This window comes from Petaurus breviceps, unplaced genomic scaffold (assembly GCF_028583685.1).
Source record: "Petaurus breviceps papuanus isolate PSGF00001 unplaced genomic scaffold, PetGlider_PUasm1.0 156, whole genome shotgun sequence".
Taxonomy (NCBI): domain Eukaryota; kingdom Metazoa; phylum Chordata; class Mammalia; order Diprotodontia; family Petauridae; genus Petaurus; species Petaurus breviceps.
The window spans coordinates 7,865,868-7,883,954 of NW_027185720.1; the positions used below are offsets into that span (position 1 = coordinate 7,865,868).

Consider the following 18,087-nt stretch of genomic DNA (forward strand, 5'->3'; position numbering starts at 1 on the left):
CTCTCTGTTTCTGTCTCTCCTTCCCTCCCTCCCTCTCTTTCTCTCCCCCCCCCTCTTCCCCTCCCACCACCCCTTGCTTCCCTCCTGGGCAGCGCCCTTCCACCTCCCGCTCCCCCCTTGCTTCTCTGCCTTTTTTTCTCTCTCTCTTTCTCTCTCTCGTCCCCCCCCCCAGTCTCTCTCTCTCTGTTTCTGTCTCTCCTTCCCTCCCTCCCTCTCTTTCTCTGGCCCCATCTCTTCCCTTCCCACCACCCCTTGCTTCCCTCCTGGGCAGGGCCCTTGAAGGTGAGGCTCCCCACTAGCTTCTGTATGATATGGGTACTTAGAAAAGTCTGCTGGTGTTTTTGAGTCCTGCGCTGGCTTGTCCTGGGCCCCAGCGTTAGGGTTCGTGTGTTGACTGGAGACCCTGTTTCTGAGCTGTTGCTGTTGAGATTCGCCCTGCCCTTATGCTTCTGTATTTTTCAGTAGGCCTTGTCTCTGCACAATGTCCACCACACAGGTTTTGGGGTCTGTGGTTTTAATCACTCAGAGGAGCTTCTGGTGTGGCATCTCCTTACAGCAATGCAGATCTGCAGTTTGGCTGTATCTTAGAGTGCTATAGAATTGCTTTTTTTGTTGGACCATTAAGGAATGTCTGTCTCCAGTTATGTCAGGCTCTTATGATAGAAACTCAGTTTCTTCTCTTTACAGACATTAGTGTAAGCAACAACAACAACAACACACACACACACACACACGCACGCATGTGCACACACACGCAGGCTAACATCCAGAACCATCAGGATTACCTGGGTGACCTGACATTAATCAGCAGGAGAATGTAAAACCCAAATCCTCTCTAATGACTATGAAATGAATGATTCGTATAACAGAGTAAGCAGGAGCAGGTGGTTAGTGCTGTGACCACAAGAAGAAGAAAACCCCAGATCTGAGCCTTTGGGGGCAAATGCCTGGCCAGGGGTAAAGATGGAGCCACCAAGATTGAACTGGGAGTCAGGGCGGAGAATGAGTGGGGGGAGGTGCAATGCTGTCTCAGGGCAGAATGTGACCAGTGGGGAGAACACCCATACAGGTGGGCAGGAGCTCTCATGTCCTCAGTGTAGGGAGCCCCTGCCATGAGAATTCCTTCCCTGACACAGAACATCTGGAGTTGACTGGATGCCAGGTAGTTACTGAAAGCCCATAACAAAGGTTAAGGATCCTCGCAGAGCTCTGAGGGTCAGTCTGGATTTGATCCCAGGGCTTTCTGACTCCCAAACCAGCACCCCTCCACACAGTGGCAGGAAGCTGAGTAGAAACTGTTCAGAGGGAGAGAAGATAACCAAGGAAAAAAATTATATCTGTCCTATGGTGACCAGGGAGGAGAGAGGTTTTGGTCCAGGATGTTACGGGGATTGGGGAGTTGATTGATGCTTCTTTTCCTGATTTAGTTGTGTGATTTGATTACTGTTCCCTAAAGGAAGGGGAAAACTGGGGGCAGGAGGTAGTGATGGTGCTTTGGTGGTAAGGCATGAAAATGGCCAGCGAGCCATGTGCAGGCTATGGCTTTGGCCAGATAGAGACATCTCACCTATCAGGAGCCCAGGGCTGGAGCTGGAGAACCAGGTAGGAGGCAGAGGCCAGACTAGGAATTCTAATCAAAACAATTCCTCCTTCGGTGACCAGCTTTTATTCCACTGGTCCTCAGACAGCCAACACAGAAGGCCTTATTGGCAGGATCCGTGTTTGGAACCTCTCGTGTTTGGGTTAGGACCTGTTAGAGTTTACCCCTCCTGAGCCACTCGGCTTTGGCGAACTCAAGGTTATCTCCCCATTGATAAAGCATCAGAGGAGCCTGTTAGTCGAGGTTTAAACAGAGATATAACATAACCTTTATTTATTTGTAAAATTTAACCTTTCTGTAATGACACAAGGTAATGACACATTGGAACCTCAGTTGCTGGAATAGGTCCTGAACTTTTCTGGGTGCTTTCATACACTGTGCTATAATATCATCAGGCCTTGGGGTGGGAGGAGGAATGGAGAAGATTCTGCCCAAGCACTAAATGGCCCCAGAGTTCAGATGGAGAGGAGGCTTTTATGGCTGGGAGCTTAGTCAGAAGAGGCTAGAGCCAGACTCAACAGTAAAATCTTCCCGGATTGGAGATTTCTGTGATGTTTGAAATGAGAATGAAAGCAGAAACAAGAAGGAAAAGGACCTATTTGACCAAAAATATTTATAGCAGCTCTTTTTGTGGAGGCAAAGAATTGGAAATTGAGGGGATGCCCATCAGTTGGGGAATGGCTGAACAAGGTGTAGTGACCAGGAAGGACTTACATGAACTGATGCAAAGTGAAGTGAGCAGAACCAGGAGAACATTGTACGTAGTAACCCCAATATTGTACAATGATCAACTATGGATGCCATAGCTATTCTCAAAAATACTTTGATCTAAGACAATTCTGAAGGACTTATGATGAAAATACTATCCATTTCTAGAGAAAGGACTGATAAAGTCTGAATGCGGATTGAAGCATACTTTTTTTAACTTTTTTTTTTTGGTCTGTTTTCTTTCACAGCATGACTAATAGTGAATATGTTTTGCATAATAGCACATGTATAACCTATGGCAAATTGCTTGTCTTCTCAATGGGAGAGGAGGGAAGACAAGGAGAGAATTTGGAACTCAGAATTTTTTAAATGAATGTTAAAAATAATTAGGAAAAAATTAAAGTATTTGTAATATAATGCCAAAAGAAAGGCAACTTCCCAAGGTTCAGAATACCAGCATAGGTGCTCTCCATTTTATTCAGTAACAAACCCAGAACAGAGAAGATCAAAACATGACATCATTCCAAATACAGCATTTACTAAGGGTGATTAAATAATCTCCAAGTACTACCCCACCCCAGGACCTTCCAATCATTCAATCAATTACAAAGTCCCTGTTCTAAATACTACTCCACCCCTAGGCTATACCTTCATTTGGTCCACCACAAAACCCCTCTTCTCAAATGGAGATTAGTTTCCAAACATAGGTAAAGTACCTTCATTTGTCAATCACAGAGCACAATAAGGTCAAAAGTTCCCCACCCCTGGTTTACAATTGAATCTACCCCAGAGCCACATCAAGTTTAAACACAGCACTCAACACCCAAATGGAGGTCCCCTCTTCAATCCTGACAGGAGGCAAGCTCTCAGCAACCTTAGTTCCTGGGGAGACAAGGCTCAGCAAGGCCACAAGATACATTGCCAGTCCCCCCATGAATCCATCCTCTGTCTGCAGAACAGTCCTAGAACCCCTGAACACATTAGCAAAGCCCTCTCCCAGGATTTCTGTAAACATACAACAAGAAAATCCTTCTTCAGGGCTTCTGAACCAACAGGAAGGCTCCCAGACCCCTGCAACAACAGCACTGTCCCTCACCAGTGGACAGTATTCATTCTGTCTGCAGGACAGTCTCCAGACCCCTGCAACAACAGCACTGTCCCTCACCAGTGGACAGTATTCACTCTGTCTGCAGGACAGTCTCAGGGCTTCTTAGCGAACAGCCAGGTTCCAGGACTTCTTCAACAAAAGGACTGTCTTTCACCAGTGGACAAATCTGGCAAAACAACATCAAAACAGACAGACAAAGTACCAGCAAAACAGCCATGTCTCCTCAGTCCTTGGCAGCTCAGGGGGCAGGTCTCAAAAGTCCAAGGCAATTCAAAGCGGCCACCAGCAATTCTCTTAGTCTCTCTCTCTCCACGAGGTGCTGCTTCCAAAAAGATCTTCCGCCTCTCTCTAGTGTCTCTCCAAATCTACATCACCAGCTCCTCCCAGTTCAGGACTTTCTTTTCACATCAACAAGCCGATCCCACAGGTGGGATTAACAAACTCTGGGCTTTAACACAATCAATTTGAAAACCAAGCCAATACAGGGGAATCTTTAATTGCCATTACTATCACAGTATTAAAGAAAGAAAGGAGAAAGCATCCATGGTCCTGGACTCCCATGCAGATCCCTGAGGCCTCAGAACAGCTGCTGAATCCACAGTCATTAATGTGCTGGGCCCAGTTAAGCTGAGGAGGGAGGAGAAGAATACTGTAAGCCCCACCCATTCCTCCAATGCACTTTCCTCTACCATGCTTCATGGAATGGACTCGACGTGTAAAAATAATGATGCCAGATGCCCCTAGGCTACCATGGGCTCTTGGGTTGGCTTCTTCCCAGGAGTGTCACCTGTGACTTCCATCAGCTGTCAGTGTGCAGGCTCCAGAGTCCCTGACAAGCCGCTTCTAGCTGGCTGCCTTTGATCTGCAGAACACTGGAAAGCCACCCAAGGCAGTTGGTTAGAATTGAGTGTAAATGAGAGCCAAGAGGTGCTGAGTGAGAACGTTAGTGAAGGGACTTTGGGACATCTCTTTGGGTGCCCAGGAAGCTTTTTTTTTTTTTTTTGCTTATTTACTGATATCTGAGGTTGTAGAATGAGTAGCCTTTAGGTAAGTACATTGTACATTTTGTATGCAGGGAGGTGGATGTGGTAGAGTGCAAAGAAAACTAGTCTTGGAGACCAAAAAGATCCGGGTTCAAATCATGCTTCTGTCCTTTACCAGTAGTGTGAACATGGTTTAATCATCTGTCTTGCTGAGCCTCGGTTTCTTCTTCCGTCTGATGAGGAAAATAAGACCTGTAGACCCTACCTCGAGAGACTCAAATGAGACTGTGGCTGTAAAGCGCTTAGCCGATATTTAGACGATGGTGCCAAATCGGATAGTCTTTTCTTCTTTCTTCTTTTTCAGTAAACAGGCGGTTTCCCCCCTCCTGGCCCTAGCCCCCAGTGCGAAAAAGAAAAACAAAATCCTTATAACAGGTATGTACATTTAAGCAAGAGCCAGTTCCTGCATGGGACGCACCCCCCAGTGTGTGTCAGTCCTCCCTGAGGTCACGCCCTCTCTGTCTGCAGCTGGGGAGCACGTCTCATCACCACTGGTGCCCTGGACCTTGGCTGCTCTCATCAGCCGACTTCTCCGGTCTTTCCCAGCTGCCAGTCCTTGCAGTCTCGTTACCATTTCTAAATTGTTCTCCTGGTTTTGCTCACTTAGCTCTGCATCAGGTCACACGAGGCTTCCCAGCTTTCTTGGAAACTGTTGTTTTGGTCATTCTTTATGGTGCAGTAGTGTTCCATCAGACTTACAGACCGCAGCGCATTCAGCCATGCCCCAGTCGATTGGCCTGGCTACTGCTTTTCTAAAACCCTTGATTCCAGTCCCAACAAACCTCTAAGGAAGGTCGCAGTTGGGGGTGGATAAGGAAACTGAGGCATAGATCAGTTAAGTCCCACTTCTCCTCTGTGTTTCCCTGTAACAGATTTTTTTTTCTTAGAAAATTAGGAAACAGAAAATTAGTAATTTCTTCTTAGCCTCTTATTTGGGGAAATTTCTGTCTACAATGTTTAGCTTTTGAAATGTGCAATCTTTTCGACATAGGTGCTGCTGCCCCCACCGTACTCTTAGGGAGATATACACTGGGATTATTTTTCCAGTTACTGAGATGGAATTTCTCATTTACCCTTGCTTTGTCAAATGACTTTATGATCAGCCATATATATTTGAGGCAGATGGCTAGAGTTGGTTTGCTGTAAGATCAGGCCCTTGAGACCAGTCTCTCTTGTTATCCAATCAGTAAGTTGGCTTTAGTAACATGAGAAACAGCATGGAGTAGTGGTTAGGGGTCTGGACTTGAAATCGAGTTCAAATCAAACCTCATACACTTATAGGGGGCTCATTACTTTCTCCCCTCTGGGCCTGTTTCCTCATCTTTCAAATGAGGGGCTCACACTTGATAGTAAAAAATGGTGGCCAGGATTCAAACTTGGGATTCTTTCCACTGCCCAACAAAGCGGGCAGGAGCTTGAGAGTGGGTGTCAATGTCCAAAGTTTAGCTGCAATGGCTTTGTTACAGTCTCACCCAGCCCTGGCAGGGCAGGGGTACAAAAAGCAGGCCAAACAGAATCCTGCCTTCATTGTGTTTCTAATCCACTAAGGGGGATATTAAGGGAAGCCCAGCCTTTCTTCATTGGATTCAGAGCGTGTCACAACCAAGATGCCTCTGAAAAATGAGGGGGCAGCCCTCATCATCCAACATCCCTTCCCATTCAGAAGCCCTGATGGGGAGATCCTAAAGCCCTTTATTGAGCAAGTTGACTATTGCCAGTAATAGTCTGATCCACTTGCAGTTTCAACCTTTTTAAGCAAAGTAACTTCCTTCATATGCAAAACCCAATTTTCTGTATATTTTTAGAAAACAAATGGCCACAGCATTTGACTCGTGGTGGAGAATTTGACTGTTGTGTGGGCTCTCTGTATAGCTTTTGTTTCCTGGGGTTAGCCACATCTGCCCCCCAGCGACATGATGCCTTGGACACCTGTGACCCGACCCCGATTATCAGCCCCAGAACTCCTCCCTGGCCACCACTGCCCTTCTCTCCCCTTGGCCTCTGCTCCAGCCTGAGGGATTCTCTTTTCCTCTTTTCCTATCACTGTCTGATCCCCCATCTAATGGAAGTACACCTTTCTCAGTAACATCCCTGGATGAAAGGAAAGGATACTGGCCTGGGCCATTCAGATACTTGGGGGGCTAGGCTCAGCTCTGCTAACTGGGGTCATTGAGCAGATCCCTGCACCGCCTTTGGACCTCAGTTTCCTCATCTGTAAAGTGCTTGGTTGGACTACACCAACAGTTCTCTAAATGTGGTCTGGGGACCCAGAGATCGTTTCAGGGGGTCAGAACTATTTTCATAATACTAAAATGTTTTCATTTCAAATATGATAAATACCAGTAGATATAATCCACACAAACTAAACCTCTTTTTTGTGAGGGGGGTGGAGATCCTCAATATTTAAGAGTGTAAAAGGGTCCCAAGACCACAAAGTTTGAGAACCACTGGACTAGATTAACCTTAAAGAGCCCTTGAAACTCCCACTGGTTCAAGATTCTTCTGCATTCCAAGCTGATAAGCAGGTAATCTCTAGAGAGAACTCCTACCCAAGTGCTACTGGGAGATTAGAGGCAGCCACCTCCCCTCCCCCCTTGCAGCCCAAGGAACAGATGTGTACTTTAACGAGGCGGCCTCTCGGCTGTGTTGACCAGCCCACCAGTGACTCAGATGGGGGATTTTCAGGTGTGTCTGGGGTGGGGTGACTCCAGAACTACTGCTCTGCCCTTTTTTTTTTTTTAGATTTTCTTTTCAAACAAATACTATTATATGTGAATGTGTCCTTAGTATTTCCAAGCTGAGATTATACTTCTGTAGTTCATTTTCAATTCAGCAAACATTTTTAAGAGTCTATATTTATAAGATGTTGGACCATGTTCCTGGGGCTTTGGGATCCACATTACTGAAGGCCCCTGTCTTCCATGTCCTCCCATCCCCAGTCACCTTCTCTTTCCTACAGAGGATGGAAGCTCTTCCAAGTCACAGGCATGGTCTTTTTTATTTCTGTTCCAGGCACATGATAGAGGCCTAATGGCCTAATAAATGCTGGTCGATCGAGTCTAGTTGGAGAAGATACAAGAGGGAGAGCAGATCCCCTTCACTGTAATAATATTTGGGCATTATTGAGCATACAGTGTAGCGTCCTTTTGCAAATATTGCACATGCAAACAATAGTGATTTGTAATTACCATCTGGAACAGTCTCCCAACCCCCTTTCCATGCCTAGTGAGGGTATGAAAAATGGTGGGTCGATCCCATCCTCTAGAGCCACTCATTCTGTGGGGTTCTAGGAAGGGCCCATAATACCCAGGCTGAGTCCTTGGTTCTGTCAGACTTGTATGATCTTTGGCACATTTGTGCTCTCTGAGCCTCAGTTTCCTTATCTGTACAATGATGGTAGATGAAATTGATCTAAATTCCTTTCCTCCTGTCATCATACGGCAGTGGAGAGAACACTGATTCAGAAGTCAGAGGATGTGAATTCAAATCCCTCTTCTGATTCTTTCTTCTTGTGTGATCTTGAGCAAATCATTTTACTTACCTAGGCCTCAGTGTCCTCATCAGCAAAATTAGGGGGTTGGCCTAGATCAGAGGTATCAGACGCATTGCCCTCTAAGTGCAGCCCAAACCAGGTTAAAATGTAATCAGGAAATATTTGACAAGATAAATACAAAAGCAATAGAGTTTAGATAATACCAATACAGGGATTCTTCCATTCAGTTTAGTGGCCCCCATTTCTGTTTGAGAAAGCCCAGGTGACCTTAGCCCTCCACCCATCATCCTATGATGGCTTGTGCCTGCCCTGGAATCTTGCAGGCCTCACTTCCCATTTATTTATCGCCTTTGAATACAGTCAGATGGAAACAAGGGGGTCAGACAAGATGGTCCACGAGGTCCTTTCCAGCTCTAGACCTGGGGTTCTAAGCAGCTGATAGGACAGTAGCCTGTAGTCTAAAAATAATAATAATTCAAATGCCAGCTTAGTAAAGAATTTGACGTTTTAGTCCACGGACTTCCATTAATACACAGAATTTGGACTGTCTAGTTCCATTTATGCTTTAAGAGCAACATGATGAAGCTTGGCTTCAAGACTGGACCAAGGCAGGGTTTGTGCTCCTCTGCTCATGATGGGAAAGTGATGACCATGGGACTAAGTGGTGAAAGGGGCAGCTAGGGGGTGCCATAGTGCACAGAGCGCCATGCCTGCAATTGAGAAGACTCATCTTCCTGAGTTTAAATCTGGCCTCAGACACTCACTAGCTGAGTGACCCTGGGCAAGTCACTGCACCCTGTCTGCCTCAGTTTACTCATCTGTCAAATGAGCTGGAGGAGGAAATGGCCAACTGCTCCAGGATCTTTGCCAAGAAAACTCCACATCCACAGAGTGGGATGTGACTGAAACGACTCAGCAGCAAAACAGATGAGTAAAAACCATTCCCAGCCCTTGACTCTCGTTATCGGTGCTGATGGAACACATCACTCAAAGCAGCTCATCCGCAGAGACACCACAGGTCCACAAGCATTTCTCTGTGCCACTGGGCAGACCATCCCATCCCATGCCCACATTTTTCCAAGTGAGGAAACAGCAGTGATGTGCCTAAGGTCACCCAGCTGGTGTCACTGAGCCCCTTTACCCCACAGCTGGCTTTTTTGTTGGTGTGTTTATGTTTTCAATTTGCCGCTGGTTCCCTTCTTCCTCATCATGTTTTACTTAAGTTAATAAAGCTTCCTTTCTGTGAGCACGCAGGGAAGGGAGTCAGTGATTCCCCGTGTGATTCTCACAGCCCTCTGCAGTTGGTTGTACGAGTATCACTGTGCTCATTTTACAGACCAGCAGGTGCAGAAAAGTGACTTATCCAGGGTCATACAGCAAGTGGCACAGCTAGGACCCAAACCCAGGTCTTTTGTGTCTAACTCATGCTCTTTCCATATGACCTGAGACAGTCTGTGTGTCTGGGTGTTGATTGCATTTACTGGCCAGAAAAATTTGGTGATTCTTTCTCCAGCTCAGACTCTGTTGAACACCCAACGATTTCTGCCTAACTCTTCGACTTTCTGAGACTTGTCGGTAAGAAACAGGAAGCAAAGAAGAGGTGGCCTAAGTGCCTTTGCCAAATTGGTATGCTGCCGGTGTAGACAGAATGCTCACATCTCTAAGAGTGACCAGAGCTGGTCCAAGTTGATTATCATGCAAATGAGCGCAGAAATCCATGGCAGCTGCCTCCTGGGCTCTGCTTTTTCTGGGTTCTCTGCCTGAAATACCCACCTCTCTTCCATTTCCCTGGACCCTTCCCTCCCAGTCCCAGTCCCCCTCATCCCTCAGTTCTCATTTCTTCTGCTTGGCTGCTTGGTTCCCTCTCCACTTCTTAGGTTGACCACACAATTTATTGATGGGTTCTACATTGTCTTTTGTCTCATGTGGGTGAGCCCTGTCCAGCCCCCCCAAACTCCTGGGTCGGGGAATGTACGCAGAGTAGTGCAGGATGCCTGGGCCTCCGATGTTCTAGCTCTGTGATCCTGGACAAGTCTCCTAACATGTTTGCCTCGATTTCTTCACCTGTGATATGGGGATGATAATCATAGCAGCCTACCTCACAAGGTCATTTTGAGGTTTGATTGAGCTAACATAAATAACATGCTTTACAAATCTTAGGAAACTGAGGCAGGCAGAGGTTAGGTGACTTGCCAAGGGTTGAATTCGGGTCTTCTTGACTTCAGCCCCAGTTCTGTGCTCTTAGCAGCTTCACAGACATGAGGCACAAATCACAAGATATGAACTGTTATCATTATTAGTTTAAAAGTCTGGCAATGCAGCCAAGACTAGAAGAGAGCTGGGAAAGAATTTTTACAGCCAGTGTTGCTGATAAAGGGCTTATTTCTAAAATATATAGAGGACTGAGTCAAATTTATAAGAATATAAGTCATTCCCCAATGAATAAATAAGTGGTCAGAGGATATGAACAGGCAGTTTTCAGAGGAAGAAATTAAAGATATCTATAGTCATATGAAAAATGCTATAAATCATTACTTATTAGAGAAATGCAAATTAAAACAAAAATCACACCTGTCAGATTGGCTAACAAGACAAAACAGGAAAATGATAAATGCTGGAGATGTGGGGAAATTGGAACACTAATGCATTGTTGGTGGAGTTGTCAACTGATCCAACCATCCTGGAAAGCAGTTTGGAACTATACCCAAAGATTTATAAAACTGCATACCCTTTGACCCTGCAATACCACTTCTGTTGTGTCCCAAAGAGATCATAAAAACAGGAAAAGCACCCATGTGTACAAAAATATTTAAAGCAGCTCTTTTTTGTGGTGACCAAAAACTGGACATTGAGGAGATGCCCATCTACAGCTGAACAAGTTGTGGTCTATGCATGTAATGGGATACTGTTGTGCTATAAGAAATAATGAGCGGACAGATTTTAGAAAAACCTGGCAAGACTTACATGAATTGATGCAGAGTGAAATGAGCAGAACCAGGAGAACATTGTACACAGTAACAGCCACACCGTTCATTGATTGGCCTTGACAGACTTAACTCTCCTCAGCAAAAGCAAGGATCTAAGACAGTTCCAAAAGACTCACGATGGAAAATGCCGTCCACATCCGGAGAAAGAACTTGGAGTCTGCATTCAGAGCGAAGCAGACTGTTTGCTCTTCTTGTTTTGTTTTGTTTTGTTTTTTCTTTCTTGTGGAGGAATCCCATTGGTTCCAATTCTTCTTTATATCATGATTAATATGGACAGAATGTTTAATATGAATGTATAGAGATTACACACTGTCTTGGGGAGGGGGAAGTAGAAGGAAGGGGAGAAAATTTCAAGCTCAAAAACTTATGGAAATGAATGTTCAAAGCTAAAAATAAGTACATTAAGAAAAAAAAAAAGAAGTCTGGCTTCTTCCAACCCAGAGCTTAGAATATTCTCCTACAGGCCAGGGCTTCCTGTCTAGTTGATCAGGCTTCATGGTGCAAAGTCTGGCAAAGTCTGGCCTGGTTAACTGCAGGCCAGTGGATTGGACTCTAGGCCTAGAGATAGGAAGACCTGAGTTCAAATTCAGCCTCAGATACTTAGCAGCTGTGTGGCCCTGGGCAAATCACTTAGCCTCTGTTTGCCTCAGTTTCCTCATCTGTAAATTGAGGATGTTAATAGCATTTATCTATGCGGGAACAGTTAAGATAATTGTAAAGTGCTTATCACAGTAAGTGGTACATAGTAAATGCTATGAAAATGTTAGCTGTATAGTGATGAGGATGATGATGATGATGAGGTTTAGGCTTCAGGAAGACAGGGTAGCCAGGAGCTTCCTTCCCCACCCTCACCCCCAAATGGCCCTCCTCCATGATGGATCGTCAGTGTTCACTGGTCCTAACTCCTGGTGAGTCTCCAGGTGGCCCCCAGGGTAGCCCTTTGCTGCTGAAAGGTCCAGAGCCTCAGCTATGGACATTGGGATGCAAATGAAACTTGTTTTGGAAAGTTTTTTCCATTGAATTCTCTTCCTCTCTTGTTCTCATCACTGGAAGGTCCCAACCTATGGGCGTCTGAAGTTGAATACTCTGATATGTTCTGTGAGATTACGTGTTAGAGTCAGAACAGTGTTAGTAGCTGCTGGTAGACAGTTGGACGTCTCCTGCCTTTGGTTGCCGGGTAACCTCCTGAGTACAAGCCCTGAGATCAGGCTGGCCTTTGACTGTCCCTTTTGTGGGTGTCCCTTTTTGAGATCCTCTGGTCTCTTTCTGGTGTCTTCATTCTGTCCAAGAGTGCTGCCATCCATTAAGGCTTCTTGCCTTTGCCGCTTGGTCTGGTCTTCCTTTCTTTGGGGGCTCTGGCAGTGAAGGGGGGAAAGGAGATGCAGTGCCTGTAATTTTTTTTTAACTTGGAGAAAGAAAGAGATAATAGAAGTGTTGTTAAGTGTATGGAGTTTCATTTGTACTTACACAAGCCTATTCAATAATAAACAGTACTGAACACATCTTTTCAAAGGTGATGGTTTTCTGCTGTAGCAGAGAAAGAAAAAGCTTCCAAGTTTCATTTGAAAATATGAATAATAGAAAAGTAGACTGCAGAGTTGTTTTTTAAAAGTGCCTCTGATGTCAGAAATCCTCACTATCTGTGTTACCTTGTGAGCTCTGGATTTCTCCTCTGTAAGAATGTAAGGTTGGACCCCAGGGCCTCTGGTGGCTTCCTATAGTTCAGGTGGTGAAGAATAATCCTGCTTCCTCTACTAATATGTTGAACGCTAACTGTGGAATGAGACGACTCAGGTTCGAACTCCCCATTTGGTGCTTACTGACTGTGTGACTTTGGATAAGTCACTTCCTTGGGCCTCAGTTTCCTTCTCTGTAAAAATAAGAGGTCGATGTCAGTGAATTCTAAGGTCCCTTTCAGCTCTAGTTTGAAGAAGCTTTGTCTCTATATGGATACAGACAACCCAACCTTGTTACTGGCCCATGGAAACATGGCCTAAGATGAAATAAAGCAGAGTTATCAGTGGGTGATGAGACACATGAAATCTCCCAGTAGTAAGTTTGGCATTGGTAAGAATGTGGTAAAGGCTTTATTGGGAAGGGACTTGGGCTGGCTCCATTTTCCGTGAGGCAGGTCTGTGTATAGAAATTCTTGATTTATCACTAAAGAGATGCTCATCTTTCCTGGTGAGATTTGGGAGAAAAGCAGGGAATTCTGTTCTATGTATAATTTTCCTTCTTGGGTTAAAATTAAGAGAAATGGGTCTGAAATAAATTGAAAGCAAGTTTGTGATTGGGGGACTTTGCCAATAAGAACCCTTAACTTGCGGGTGTTGACTTTGATGGGTTAGAATTATACCTTAAAATACTTTGTCTGAAATTCTGGTTTGGTTTTTGTTTCCTCTTGCTTCTTTTTCCAGAAACTCTGTGAAGGGATATTTAAGGTCCTAGAGAAAGACATCACGACGTCCTGCCAAGTTACCTGCCTGGAAGCCCTGCGCATCCTTTCCCGAGACAAGAAGGTTCTCGTTCCAGTCACCACCAAGGAGAACATGCAGATCTTGATGCGCCTCGCCAAGCTGGATGACTCTGAGGCGTCTCTGGAGGAGGTGGAGGATTTCCCGGTCATCGTGGAATCACTGAAATGCCTCTGTAACATAGTATTCAACAGCCAGATGGCCCAAAAGCTCAGCCTGGAACTCAATCTGGCCGCCATGCTGTGCAACTTGCTGCGCAAGTGCAAGGACCAGCAGGTCATCAGCGACATTAAGTGCTTCGACCTGCGCCTGCTGTTCCTCCTGTCCCTCCTGCACACCGACATCAGGTCCCAGCTGCGGTACGAGCTCCAGGGGCTGCCGCTGCTCACCCAGGCCCTGGAGAGCGCCTTCAGCATCAAGTGGACTGACGACTACGAGGCCGCCATCGACCACAACGGGCCGCCCCTGTCCCCGCAGGAGGCGGATTGTGCCATAGAGGCCCTCAAGGCCCTCTTCAACGTCACGGTCGACAGCTGGAATGTCCACAGCGAGGTAGGTCCCCCAGGCTGCCGGGAGGGAGGGGTGGTGGTCGGGCGGCTCAGGCACAGGGGCGCGGGGAGCTGCTCGGGGCCAGCCTACTTCCCAGCTTTGGCGAGTCTGGCCTCTCCCTCAGTAAAGCCTCGCTCACCACGTGGGTGCTCTGAAAGGGCATTGCTTTATCACGCTGCCATCAGCATGCTTTTTTTCCCCTTTGAATTTGGTTTGTGTCCTGCATCTTTTGAAAGTGATTAAAGTAAGGGCTGAAAATCCCCTCAGCCTGAGAATTCAGTTGTGAAGTGATGGCGGTATGTTATTTTTAAAAAAACAGAAGCAGAGAAGCCAGAGCACTGTGATCTGAAAGAAGAGAATCCACCAAACTGCAGGTCATCTATGGGAGCTTGACCAGTTGGGCAGGGAACTGGGGCTACCACGTGGGGACTGGGTGGAAGAACGGGGCACGCTTAGCCTTAAAAAGAGAAGATGCGCAGGAACGTGCTCAGTCAGCTAGCCAGCAAGCATTTATTAAGCCCCTGCTGTGTGCGGGGCTCTGCGCTAGGTGCTAAGGACACAACTGTAAGGGAAGGGCCTACTCACTTGTATCTTATATCTGTGTGTGTGTGTGTGTGTGTGTGTGTGTGTGTGTGGAACATGTATTTTAATGAGGGAGACAAGTACACCCCTATGTGTATATGTATATGTGTGTGTGTGTGTATGCACACACACCACCAATGTCCAGTGACTAAGTCCAGATAGAGACAGTATAGCTAACTCGTGGGGGGGTGGGGGGTCCTGTAGAAAGATTCTGTGAGGCAGAGGGGAAGAGGGCAGGCAGGCAGGCAGAGGGGATGGCCAAGGCAAAGACATGGGAACTGGAGATGGAGAAAGAAGGTAGGTTTGGCCGGATCTTTAGGGGGAATGATGTCTGCTAAAGCTGGGAAACTAGGTTGTGTAGGGTTTTAAAAGCTGAACAGGGGGGTTGATGTTTGACCCTGGACACTACTGGGTGAAAGGTGACATGGTCGCATTGGTGCTGGCAGCATTGTGCAGCCTGCACCAGGGTGGGGAGAAACTTGAGGCAGGGGCCCAGGTGGATGCTGGGGCAGTAAAGGAGGCTGGGGCCGATGGGAGCCAGAACCACAGAGGCAGAAGTGGAGTTCTGCTCGGCCCTGGAGCCCAGAACCCAGAGCGATGGTGCCAGATCCGTGGAGGTTGAAGTTGTCCCTGTGTAAGGGACTATTCAGAAGTGGGGTGGCTGCTGCCGGAAGCACCCCTCCTCAGTGCTCCTCAGACTGAGCCCGAGGGGCCCTCGTCACTTGTTCTAGAGAGGATTCTTGGTTGTTCTAGAGCTTTTGAGATGGCTCTCTACAGACTACAAGAGCTACTTGGATTGTACATTTCATATATTATACCAATTTCTCCATTTTTCAGGCTAAACCAGACCTGGCTGGCCACTTGGATCTGATTCATAGTCCTGAGATGGAAGCGTGATTTGACTCTAATTCCACTCTGGTGTTTAGCCCTAACTTGCCCCTTGCTTTCATGGGCCAGATGCCAACAGCCCAGGGCAGCCCAGGCTAACATTTCAGAATCCACGTTCCACGGTGTGCCAGACACTGGATGTGATTACTAGAAAGCAGGAAATGTTAAGCGGTCAACTCTGCTTAGCTGCTCATCATAGACACTCATATTATTTTCCCCGGTGATTATTAGATTTTTCCTCTTCTTCCTCTCATTCCCTTCATTCACAGTTATTTCTTAAGCCCTCTCCACCCCTCCTTCCCCCCAGAGCCAGGCCCTTTGAATCTTGGCCTCATTCACATAGGATATTTTGTCCATGATAACATATTAGCAGAGTTTAGGAATTCTGCTCATTTTTTGTCCTGGTCTGTGATTAAAGGGCTGCTTTTGAAAGGATCAGCTCAGCTCAGGGAGCTCTCAGGGCATATAAATAACTGGATTTTGAAGCCCCAGCAGTTTTGCATTTTGCAGCTATGCATCTGAAGGCGCATCCCAGCAACTGGTGGGGATGGCCATGGTGTGGTCAGCTGAGCCTGGCCATGGCTGGGAAGGATGGTCGAGGAAGCCCACACCTTCCATTTACACTGTGCAGACAGAGAGTGAGAAGGATTGGTATGTTAAAAGTCCGTGTGGGGGGGGCACTGTCTGCAGTTATGTTCCTTCTGCAGCACTGATTTTGGGATTTGTTGTCGTCAGTTGTCTTTGCAGTTGCCTGGCTCCCTGTGGGACTGGTGTCATAAGCTTGGTGTTTTAGCTTGGCATGCAAAACAGGATGGTCCTTGTGGTTTGTCAGAAGTCATACAGGTATGTCCTGGAGACACCCTGAGGCCTGTGTGACCAGGAGCAAGAGCAGAGTCAAGAATCTGATCTAGGAATCGGGATTGAGCTGATTTCATGGACTCTCCCAGTGTGTGCTGGCCCCTTCTCTGAAACACAGAGCACTGAGGGAGGCGAAATGACTTGTCCAGGGACACCCAGCCAGGGTGGGTCAGAGGTGGTTCTTGACCCTGTGTTCCTGGTTTTGAGGCCAGCTCTATGCCCTGTACCACACTGCCTCTCAAGCTGCTGCAAAGGCAGCTGCTGTACGTCTGCTCTGTGCTTGGCCCTGAGGATGGAAGGGCAAAAAGCAAAATGAACCCTGTTCACAAGAAGCTTCTGTTAATGGGGGAGAGGAGCACTCACGTGAATGGCTAGGAGGTGATTGAATACCAGTGTATAAAGAAGCCCAGAGTGGTGTGAGAGGGAGGGCCCTGGCACCCAGGGGTCAGCAAAGGCTTCCTTCAGGAGCCTGGGCTCTGGTTGGGATCAGTGCCCCTCTTCTCTAGGCCCACTGAGAGTGTCCTTTGTATGACTCAGTAGCCAACAGGATGATGGGGTTGAGACAGACCTCAGGCTGTGCCCACATGGTTTTGATCTCTTTTGCCAGGTTTCTATATTTTGATAACTTTTCGTCCCATAAAACATGGAGATTATGGATATTTAGGATGGCATCATCTGTTCAAAAGCATTGTTCTTAAATTTTTATGAATCTGTGTTAAGTCTGACTGATTGTGGACAAGAGTTTAGTTCTAATGCATTTTATTGGTTGGTTTATTGTTTCATTGATATCTCCAGCTGCTGTTCTGGGGACTGAGTTTGTAAAATGGGGATTTCTTTTTATCTGCCAGTCCATGAAATATAGTGAGCTTCCGATGTAAAATTCTAGCTACCAGGAAACTTCTTAAGTATTCAGTAGGTCCTAAATTTTTCAGTCCGCAGTGGTTCATGGTACTGTTTCCACCCTTTCCTTGCATAATTTACACTGATGAAGCTTGCATGTGGTAGAAATTGGTGATTTCATGTGTAATACATAAGTTGTTGGTTGAGTTCAGAATAATTTTTTAAAATCAATCATGGAGTCTGGGATCCTTGGGAATAAGTCTTCTGTAGGATGTAGTGGCAGAGACCTGGTCCTAAATTGCTGTCACAACCCTCTCTGTTTCTATCAACAAACCTGCCCGATTCAGCCGTTTGTTCGATGTTTCTTTGTCAACCAGAGTTCATGCAGATGTCACCCACGGGCCTTTTAATTCCAGTCTTGGCTCTCAGTGGTTTCATAGGCTGTATTGAGAAGTAAGCCACTTTGAGTTACGTTTGACAAATCTGGTGCTGTATACCTGTTACCATCCTTTATTCTTGCCTTGTGAAGCAGTATCTGCTTGTTCTAAAAGTATTTCTGTAGTTTTTACAATCTCATAATGGTGGGATTTTGCTCTGCTCCAAAGAATTTCCAGCAGGTAATATAGGTATTTCTGCTTTGTTCTAAGTGTCTCTTCTTCTTTTGCTACCAGAACACAAAGGAGCTCCTTTTGCTCCTGTAGCGGCAAGCACCCCGGCGTCCCCAGGGTGCCTGCTCACACAGGTTCTTGGATCTGCTTTGATAAAGGAAAGCAACTCAAAATGGGTTAACAAGCTTACTTTAATCAGTCAGACATATATCGTTTACCTTGTTCAGGGGAAAAGGTCAGCACCCCGAACTTCAAAGTATACAGACAGAATTATCAAGACAGAAACAGATCAAGTAGACAGCTTTCCAAACTGTCCAACCATTACATCCATAACAAATCAACATCTGGG

The 18,087-nt window shown here is 46.3% G+C and overlaps 1 protein-coding gene across 5 annotated transcripts in view; it reads left to right on the forward strand.

Moving 5' to 3' along the window:
• The window catches only part of RIC8B (RIC8 guanine nucleotide exchange factor B), a 96,724-nt gene that overhangs the window by 27,282 nt on the left and 51,355 nt on the right, over window positions 1–18,087 (forward strand). For all 5 annotated transcript variants that reach the window (XM_069082000.1, XM_069081997.1, XM_069081998.1 and 2 more), the window contains one exon: window positions 13,357–13,965. In XM_069082000.1, coding sequence (XP_068938101.1) covers window positions 13,489–13,965 — 477 coding nt within the window. In that variant the 5' untranslated portion in view covers window positions 13,357–13,488. The remainder of the gene's footprint in view (window positions 1–13,356; window positions 13,966–18,087) is intronic.